This window comes from Oncorhynchus clarkii, chromosome 2 (assembly GCF_045791955.1).
Source record: "Oncorhynchus clarkii lewisi isolate Uvic-CL-2024 chromosome 2, UVic_Ocla_1.0, whole genome shotgun sequence".
NCBI classification, from domain to species: Eukaryota; Metazoa; Chordata; class Actinopteri; order Salmoniformes; family Salmonidae; genus Oncorhynchus; species Oncorhynchus clarkii.
In genome coordinates this window covers 94,622,885-94,633,584 of record NC_092148.1, presented here as the reverse complement: position 1 = coordinate 94,633,584, position 10,700 = coordinate 94,622,885, and the positions used below count along the sequence as shown (strand labels likewise).

The 10,700-nt window shown below is 44.4% G+C and overlaps 1 protein-coding gene across 1 annotated transcript in view; it reads left to right on the top strand.

Moving 5' to 3' along the window:
• Positions 1-10,379, top strand: part of LOC139376582 (CD81 antigen-like) — a 42,709-nt gene extending 32,330 nt beyond the window's left edge. Inside the window, exons 4-8 of the mRNA XM_071119340.1 lie at positions 817-891; positions 968-1,081; positions 7,448-7,549; positions 7,921-8,004; positions 8,212-10,379. Coding sequence (XP_070975441.1) covers positions 817-891; positions 968-1,081; positions 7,448-7,549; positions 7,921-8,004; positions 8,212-8,277 — 441 coding nt within the window. The 3' untranslated portion in view covers positions 8,278-10,379. The remainder of the gene's footprint in view (positions 1-816; positions 892-967; positions 1,082-7,447; positions 7,550-7,920; positions 8,005-8,211) is intronic.
• The last annotated feature ends 321 nt before the right edge of the window (positions 10,380-10,700 follow it).

Below are 10,700 nucleotides of genomic sequence, written 5' to 3'. Positions count from 1 at the left end.
TCTCTCTCTCAGTAACACAGCCCTACAGCTCTCTCTCTCTCTCTCTCTCTCTCTCTCTCTCTCTCTCTCTCTCTCTCTCAGTAACACAGCCCTACAGCTCTCTCTCTCTCTCTCTCTCTCTCTCTCTCAGTAACACAGCCCTCTCTCTCTCTCTCTCTCTCTCTCTCTCTCTCTCTCTCTCTCTCTCTCTCTCTCTCTCTCTCTCTCTCTCTCAGTAACACAGCCCTCCAGCTCTCCCTCTCAATTCAATTCAATTCACTTTATTGGGATGACGTAACAATGTACATATTGCCAAAGCTTATTTTGGATATTTGCAATATAAAAAATAAATCAAATGATAATGAAATGCAGCGATGGAAATGCAGCTCTGTCTCAGGTTCTGCTGTGATGCAGTGGTTGCACAGCCTTTCCTCTACAGGGAGCCAGGTTCTGCTGTGATGCAGTGGTTGCACAGCCTTTCCTCTACAGGGAGCCAGGTTCTGCTGTGATGCAGTGGTTGCACAGCCTTTCCTCTACAGGGAGCCAGGTTCTGCTGTGGTGCAGTGGTTGCACAGCCTTTCCTCTATAGGGAGCCAGGTTCTGCTGTGGTGCAGTGGTTGCACAGCCTTTCCTCTACAGGGAGCCAGGTTTTCCTGTGTCTACCCTTCTCAATGGCAAGGTTGTGCTCACTGAGCCTGTACTCTCTCTCTCTCTCTCTCTGGGACCAATCATTTTTGTGGAAGATCAAGTTTTGGCCTTCAGTAAAGTAAAGCCCTGAGATTACCCCATTTTAAAAAAGCTTGACAAATGAATCCCTCTTTTGTCTTTCTCTTTCAGTTCTTCTTCCTGTTGGTGTGCCTCTTCGCCTGTGAGGTGGCTGCTGGGATCTGGGGATTTAGTAACCGTGACACAGTAAGACACACACGCACACACACACACAAACACACACATGGACTCTACCAAACTCTGCTATCTCCGTTTGTTCCAGATCTCCAAGGAGATGATAAACTTCTATGACGCGGCGTACATCAAGTCAGTGGACGTTGTAGACTCTTCCAGCAAAACAGCTGCTATCAAAGTCCTGGAGGTGTTCCACGAGACGGTAGGTCTCTGACCTCTGACCTCTGGCTGATTTCATCATCATTTCAATCTGTTAGTGCTTAACAGAGTTGTAGCGATAATGTAGTAATGTGATTATAAACCACGAGCTATTCCTGTAGATCCTGAAGATCACAATTGACTGCGTTTTTTACACAGGCAGCCCTTGTATTCATTAATTGGGTCTTTTGAATTAAAAAATATAAAATCAAGTCAAATCAAATTGTATTTGTCACATGCACCGAATACAACAGCTGTAGACCTTACAGTGAAATGCTGAATACAACAGGTGTAGTAGACCTTACAGTGAAATGCTGAATACAACAGGTGTAGTAGACCTTACAGTGAAATGCTGAATACAACAGGTGTAGTAGACCTTACAGTGAAATGCTGAATACAACAGGTGTAGTAGACCTCACATTGAAATGCTGAATACAACAGGTGTAGTAGACCTCACAGTGAAATGCTTACTTACAAGGCCTTAACCAAAAATGCAGTTCTAAGAATAATACCTAAAAAAAAAAACAAGAAATAAAAGTAACAAATAATTAAAGAGCTGCAGTAAATAACAATAGCGAGGCTCCATACAGGGGGTACCGGTACAGAGTCAATGTGGAGGCTATATACAGGGGGTACTGGTACAGAGTCAATGTGGAGGCTATATACAGGGTATTACGGTACAGAGTCAGTGTGGAGGCTATATACAGGGTATTACGGTACAGAGTCAATGTGGAGGCTATATACAGGGGGTACCGGTACAGAGTCAATGTGGAGGCTATATACAGGGGGTACTGGTACAGAGTCAATGTGGAGGCTATATACAGGGGGTACTGGTACAGAGTCAATGTGGAGGCTATATACAGGGGGTACTGGTACAGAGTCAATGTGGAGGCTATATACAGGGTGTACCGGTACAGAGTCAATGTGGAGGCTATATACAGGGTGTACCGGTACAGAGTCAATGTGGAGGCTATATACAGGGTGTACCGGTACAGAGTCAATGTGGAGGCTATATACAGGGTGTACCGGTACAGAGTCAATGTGGAGGCTATATACAGGGTGTACCAGTACAGAGTCAATGTGGAGGCTATATACAGGGGGTACCGGTACAGAGTCAATGTGGAGGCTATATACAGGGTGTACCGGTACAGAGTCAATGTGGAGGCTATATACAGGGGGTACCGGTACAGAGTCAATGTGGAGGTTATATACAGGGGGTACCGGTACAGAGTCAATGTGGAGGCTATATACAGGGGGTACCAGTACAGAGTCAATGTGGAGGCTATATACAGGGGGTACCGGTACAGAGTCAATGTGGAGGCTATATACAGGGGGTACCGGTACAGAGTCAATGTGGAGGCTATATACAGGGGGTACCGGTACAGAGTCAATGTGGAGGCTATATACAGGGGGTACCAGTACAGAGTCAATGTGGAGGCTATATACAGGGTATTACGGTACAGAGTCAATGTGGAGGCTATATACAGGGTATTACGGTACAGAGTCAATGTGGAGGCTATATACAGGGGGTACCGGTACAGAGTCAATGTGGAGGCTATATACAGGGGGTACCGGTACAGAGTCAATGTGGAGGCTATATACAGGGGGTACCAGTACAGAGTCAATGTGGAGGCTATATACAGGGGGTACCGGTACAGAGTCAATGTGGAGGCTATATACAGGGGGTACCGGTACAGAGTCAATGTGGAGGCTATATACAGGGGGTACCGGTACAGAGTCAATGTGGAGGCTATATACAGGGGGTACCGGTACAGAGTCAATGTGGAGGCAATATACAGGGGGTACCGGTACAGAGTCAATGTGGAGGCTATATACAGGGGGTACCGGTACAGAGTCAATGTGGAGGCTATATACAGGGGGTACCGGTACAGAGTCAATGTGGAGGCTATATACAGGGGGTACCGGTACAGAGTCAATGTGGAGGCTATATACAGGGGGTACCGGTACAGAGTCAATGTGGAGGCTATATACAGGGGGTACCGGTACAGAGTCAATGTGGAGGCTATATACAGGGTGTACCAGTACAGAGTCAATGTGGAGGCTATATACAGGGTGTACCGGTACAGAGTCAATGTGGAGGCTATATACAGGGTGTACCGGTACAGAGTCAATGTGGAGGCTATATACAGGGTGTACCGGTACAGAGTCAATGTGGAGGCTATATACAGGGTGTACCAGTACAGAGTCAATGTGGAGGCTATATACAGGGGGTACTGGTACAGAGTCAATGTGGAGGCTATATACAGGGGGTACTGGTACAGAGTCAATGTGGAGGCTATATACAGGGTGTACCGGTACAGAGTCAATGTGGAGGCTATATACAGGGTGTACCGGTACAGAGTCAATGTGGAGGCTATATACAGGGTGTACCGGTACAGAGTCAATGTGGAGGCTATATACAGGGTGTACCGGTACAGAGTCAATGTGGAGGCTATATACAGGGTGTACCAGTACAGAGTCAATGTGGAGGCTATATACAGGGGGTACCGGTACAGAGTCAATGTGGAGGCTATATACAGGGTGTACCGGTACAGAGTCAATGTGGAGGCTATATACAGGGGGTACCGGTACAGAGTCAATGTGGAGGTTATATACAGGGGGTACCGGTACAGAGTCAATGTGGAGGCTATATACAGGGGGTACCAGTACAGAGTCAATGTGGAGGCTATATACAGGGGGTACCGGTACAGAGTCAATGTGGAGGCTATATACAGGGGGTACCGGTACAGAGTCAATGTGGAGGCTATATACAGGGGGTACCGGTACAGAGTCAATGTGGAGGCTATATACAGGGGGTACCAGTACAGAGTCAATGTGGAGGCTATATACAGGGTATTACGGTACAGAGTCAATGTGGAGGCTATATACAGGGTATTACGGTACAGAGTCAATGTGGAGGCTATATACAGGGGGTACCGGTACAGAGTCAATGTGGAGGCTATATACAGGGGGTACCGGTACAGAGTCAATGTGGAGGCTATATACAGGGGGTACCAGTACAGAGTCAATGTGGAGGCTATATACAGGGGGTACCGGTACAGAGTCAATGTGGAGGCTATATACAGGGGGTACCGGTACAGAGTCAATGTGGAGGCTATATACAGGGGGTACCGGTACAGAGTCAATGTGGAGGCTATATACAGGGGGTACCGGTACAGAGTCAATGTGGAGGCAATATACAGGGGGTACCGGTACAGAGTCAATGTGGAGGCTATATACAGGGGGTACCGGTACAGAGTCAATGTGGAGGCTATATACAGGGGGTACCGGTACAGAGTCAATGTGGAGGCTATATACAGGGGGTACCGGTACAGAGTCAATGTGGAGGCTATATACAGGGGGTACCGGTACAGAGTCAATGTGGATGCTATATACAGGGGGTACCGGTACAGAGTCAATGTGGAGGCTATATACAGGGTGTACCAGTACAGAGTCAATGTGGAGGCTATATACAGGTATTACCAGTACAGAGTCAATGTGGAGGCTATATACAGGGTATTACGGTACAGAGTCAATGTGGAGACTATATACAGGGGGTACCGGTACAGAGTCAATGTGGAGGCTATATACAGGGGGTACCGGTACAGAGTCAATGTGGAGGCTATATACAGGGGGTACCGGTACAGAGTCAATGTGGAGGCTATATACAGGGGGTACCGGTACAGAGTCAATGTGGAGGCTATATACAGGGGGTACCGGTACAGAGTCAATGTGGAGGCTATATACAGGGGGTACTGGTACAGAGTCAATGTGGAGGCTATATACAGGGGGTACTGGTACAGAGTCAATGTGGAGGCTATATACAGGGGGTACCGGTACAGAGTCAATGTGGAGGCTATATACAGGGGGTACCGGTACAGAGTCAATGTGGAGGCTATATACAGGGGGTACCGGTACAGAGTCAATGTGGAGGCTATATACAGGTGTACCGGTACAGAGTCAATGTGGAGGCTGTATACAGGGTGTACCGGTACAGAGTCAATGTGGAGGCTATATACAGGGGGTACCGGTACAGAGTCAATGTGGAGGCTATATACAGGGGGTACCGGTACAGAGTCAATGTGGAGGCTATATACAGGGGGTACTGGTACAGAGTCAATGTGGAGGCTATATACAGGGGGTACTGGTACAGAGTCAATGTGGAGGCTATATACAGGGGGTACCGGTACAGAGTCAATGTGGAGGCTATATACAGGGGGTACCGGTACAGAGTCAATGTGGAGGCTATATACAGGGGGTACCGGTACAGAGTCAATGTGGAGGCTATATACAGGTGTACCGGTACAGAGTCAATGTGGAGGCTGTATACAGGGTGTACCGGTACAGAGTCAATGTGGAGGCTATATACAGGGGGTACCGGTACAGAGTCAATGTGGAGGCTATATACAGGGGGTACCGGTACAGAGTCAATGTGGAGGCTATATACAGGGGGTACTGGTACAGAGTCAATGTGGAGGCTATATACAGGGGGTACTGGTACAGAGTCAATGTGGAGGCTATATACAGGGGGTACCGGTACAGAGTCAATGTGGAGGCTATATACAGGGGGTACCGGTACAGAGTCAATGTGGAGGTTATATACAGGGGGTACCGGTACAGAGTCAATGTGGAGGCTATATACAGGGGGTATCGGTACAGAGTCAATGTGGAGGCTATATACAGGGGGTACTGGTACAGAGTCAATGTGGAGGCTATATAAAGGGGGTACCAGTACAGAGTCAATGTGGAGGCTATATACAGGGGATACCGGTACAGAGTCAATGTGGAGGCTATATACAGGGTGTACCGGTACAGAGTCAATGTGGAGGCTATATACAGGGGGTACCGGTACAGAGTCAATGTGGAGGCTATATACAGGGGGTACCGGTACAGAGTCAATGTGGAGGCTATATACAGGGGGTACTGGTACAGAGTCAATGTGGAGGCTATATACAGGGGGTACTGGTACAGAGTCAATGTGGAGGCTATATACAGGGGGTACCGGTACAGAGTCAATGTGGAGGCTATATACAGGGGGTACCGGTACAGAGTCAATGTGGAGGCTATATACAGGGGGTACCGGTACAGAGTCAATGTGGAGGCTATATACAGGTGTACCGGTACAGAGTCAATGTGGAGGCTGTATACAGGGTGTACCGGTACAGAGTCAATGTGGAGGCTATATACAGGGGGTACCGGTACAGAGTCAATGTGGAGGCTATATACAGGGGGTACCGGTACAGAGTCAATGTGGAGGTTATATACAGGGGGTACTGGTACAGAGTCAATGTGGAGGCTATATACAGGGGGTACTGGTACAGAGTCAATGTGGAGGCTATATACAGGGGGTACCGGTACAGAGTCAATGTGGAGGCTATATACAGGGGGTACCGGTACAGAGTCAATGTGGAGGTTATATACAGGGGGTACCGGTACAGAGTCAATGTGGAGGCTATATACAGGGGGTATCGGTACAGAGTCAATTTGGAGGCTATATACAGGGGGTACTGGTACAGAGTCAATGTGGAGGCTATATAAAGGGGGTACCAGTACAGAGTCAATGTGGAGGCTATATACAGGGGGTACTGGTACAGAGTCAATGTGGAGGCTATATACAGGGGGTACCGGTACAGAGTCAATGTGGAGGCTATATACAGGGGGTACCGGTACAGAGTCAATGTGGAGGCTATATACAGGGGGTACCGGTACAGAGTCAATGTGGAGGCTATATAAAGGGGGTACCGGTACAGAGTCAATGTGGGGGTCATCGGTGAGTCAAGGTAATTGAGTTAATATGTACTGTACATGTAGGTAGAGTTATTAAAGTGACTATGCGTAGATAATAACAGAGAGTACTGTAGCAGGAGCGTAAAGGGGGGGGGGGTAATGCAAATAGTCTGGGTAGCCATTTGATTAGATGTTCAGGAGTCTTATGGCTTGGGGGTACATGCTGTTTAGAAGCCTCTTGGACCTAGACTTGGCGCTCCGGTACCGCTTGCCGTGTGGTAGCAAAGAGAACAGTCTATGACTAGGGTGGCTGGAATCTTTGACAATTTTTTAGGGCCTTCCTCTGACACCGCCTGGTATAGAGGTCCTGGATGACAGGAAGGAATTGGGCTGCTGGTGTAAACGCAGCCCAATGTTGAAAATGGATCTGTTATTGCTGAGGGAAAAAAAAAAATCTTTGAGTTATTTCATGATAACCGTGGTCTTATTTTTGGAACAATACTTTTTATAAAATGTATTCTCCTCAATGCGATCGTTGTACTGTGACGGTTCTGTAGAACTGAGGGAGGGCTGGGGGAGAGAAAAATCAATCAATCAATCAATCAATCGATGGCTGACCGGTTGTCTCTACATGTGTCCTCAGCTGGACTGCTGTGGTAAAGGAGACGACTCCCCCTTATTCAAACAAGTAGCTGGAGCTCTGTGTCCCAAGAAGACCCAGGACGATGCCTTGTTGAAACCTCAGGTACAGTTCACGCATCGCGTTGTTGCCCAGGTCAATGTCCAATGATTCAGAGGGTTTGGGTTCAATTACGGAAGACACATTTAGGTTGAACGTATTCATTTGTGCAACTGACGAGGTATCCCCCTTTACCTTCCCTTTCCAATGTTTTGATATTTGGTGAAATGGATGTTTTTGGAATATTTGGATTTGCATAAAATTTGGCGACCCAAAAAAACAGCATTCTCTCCTGGAAGGGGGATCATAATCCTTTTTCCTGTAAATCTCTATGTTCTGTTTAAATGAATGCTTTACACAGCACATAAATATGACAGGAGGAAAACAAGTGGTTACGTGTTGGTCCTTATCCCCTCCCTGTGTTCCCCTCCCACTAGAGCTGTCATCTGAAGCTGAAGGACCTCTTCTCCGAGAAGCTCTGCCTGATTGGTCTAGCTGCCCTGGTGGTCGCTGTCATCATGGTGAGCGGTGTAACCATGGAGACGCTCCTGGATTACTTTTCAGTTATATTCTATAATCCACTGCGCTACAGTAAACACAACTCTGGAGCCCTGTGACAGTTACTATCTGCACAGACAGAAAGGTTCTCCTGACCTCTGCTGTCCTGACTGAGTGAGGACAGATGTTGAAGTCTTGATAAAGACCTTCCTCTTCTTCTTCCTCTGTAGATCTTTGAGATGATATTCACCATGGTTCTCTGCTGTGCGATCCGCAACGCCACCCCAGTGTACTAGAACCATAGAACGATGGAACCATGGAATCATAGAACCACAGAACCATATTGGAGGGGAAAGTCCTCTACAGATCAAAGCCAACAAAGGGGATGCAAATGTTATGTTATGTTTTGTTTAGTTCCTGTTATGTTTTGTGTTGTACTTCCTGTTTTGTGATGTAGTTCCTGTTTTGTGTTGTAGTTCCTGTTATGCTTTGTGTTGTAGTTCCTGTTATGTTTTGTGTTGTAGTTCCTGTTATGTTTTGTGTTGTAGTTTCTGTTATGTTTTGTGTTGTAGTTTCTGTTATTTTTTGTGTTGTAGTTTCTGTTACTTTTGTGTTGTAGTTCCTGTTATGTTTTGTGTTGTAGTTCCTGTTATGTTTTGTGTTGTAGTTCCTGTTATGTTTTGTTTAATTCCTGTTATGTTTTGTGTTGTAGTTCCTGTTATGTTTTGTGTTGTAGTTCCTGTTATGTTTTGTGTTGTAGTTCCTGTTATGTTTTGTGTTGTAGTTCCTGTTATGTTTTGTGTTGTAGTTCCTGTTATGTTTTGTGTTGTAGTTCCTGTTATGTTTTGTGTTGTAGTTCCTGTTATGTTTTGTGTTGTACTTCCTTTTTTGTGTTGTAGTTCCTGTTATGTTTTGTAGTTCCTGTTATGTTTTGTGTTGTAGTTCATGTTATGTTTTGTGTTGTACTTCCTTTTTTGTGTTGTAGCTCCTGTTATGTTTTGTGTTGTAGTTATGTTTTGTGTTGTAGTTCTGTTTTGTGTTGTAGTTATGTTTTGTGTTGTAGTTCCTGTTATGTTTTGTGTTGTAGTTCCTGTTATGTTTTGTGTTGTAGTTCCTGTTATGTTTTGTGTTGTAGTTCCTGTTATGTTTTGTGTTGTAGTTATGTTTTGTGTTGTAGTTCCTGTTATGCTTTGTGTTGTAGTTCCTGTTTTGTGTTGTAGTTACGTTTTGTGTTGTAGTTCCTGTTTTGTTTTGTGTTGTAGTTCCTGTTATGTTTTGTGTTGTAGTTATGTTTTGTGTTGTAGTTCCTGTTATGTTTTGTGTTGTAGTTCCTGTTATGTTTTGTTTAATTCTTGTTATGTTTTGTGTTGTACTTCCTTTTTTGTGTTGTAGTTCCTTTTATGTTTTGTAGTTTCTGTTATGTTTTGTGTTGTAGTTATGTTTTGTGTTGTAGTTCCTGTTATGTTTTGTGTTGTAGTTATGTTTTGTGTTGTAGTTCCTGTTATGTTTTGTGTTGTAGTTATGTTTTGTGTCGTAGTTCCTGTTATGTTTTGTGTTGTAGTTCCTGTTATGTTTTGTGTTGTAGTTATGTTTTGTGTTGTAGTTCCTGTTATGTTTTGTGTTGTAGTTCCTGTTATGTTTTGTGTTGTAGTTCCTGTTATGTTTTGTGTTGTAGTTCCTGTTTTGTGTTGTAGTTCCTGTTTTGTGTTGTAGTTACGTTTTGTGTTGTAGTTCCTGTTTTGTGTTGTAGTTCCTGTTTTGTGTTGTAGTTCCTGTTTTGTGTTGTAGTTCCTGTTTTGTGTTGTAGTTCCTGTTTTGTGTTGTAGTTCCTGTTTTGTGTTGTAGTTCTTGTTCATTCTTATTATATTGCAGGATCATGTACATTTTTATATGTACATTTTATATGTACATTTTTATCAGTATTTTTGAATAGAGACTAGATTTTACTACTGTATTTTTGTTAATTATGTTTGAACAAAACTTCTAATGTAACAGTTTGAGTCTTTTGATGACTGTTGATTAAATGACCAGCGGACATTCAGCATCTCTCTAATGCTAAATATTTTACTAATTGATTTATTTCTTTGGGTCACTTTGTATCTTTTCCTGAAGGACTTCTCCAAGGTCGCAGAGTTCAGTGCTCTTTTTTATGGTTGTATAATCTGTAGATATTCATTGAAAATGCGGCCAAAATGGTACCTTATTCCCTTTATAGTGCACTACTTTTCCCAGGGTTCATAGGGCTCTAATGAACAGTAGTGACCTACTTTTCCTAGGGTTCATAGGGCTCTAGTGAAAAGTAGCGCACTATATAGAGAATAGGGGGCTACTTGGGACACAACCCGGATTTCATTAGTGGTTAGGCAACGCTTGAAGTGGAATAAAAAAGGTGCACACACACTGTTGAAGAAGATTATTCTATAAGAGGGGAAGGTACTCATACTATTCTATAAGAGGGGAAGGTACTCATATTATTCTATAAGAGGTGCCGGTACCCATATTATTCTATAAGAGGTGAAGGTATTCATATTATTCTATAAGAGGTGAAGGTACTCATATTATTCTATAAGAGGGGAAGGTAGTCATATTATTATATAAGAGGTGCCAGTATTCATATTATTCTATAAGAGGGGAAGGTACTCATATTATTCTATAAGAGGTGAAGGTACTCATATTATTCTATAAGAGGTGCCAGTATTCATATTATTCTATAAGAGGT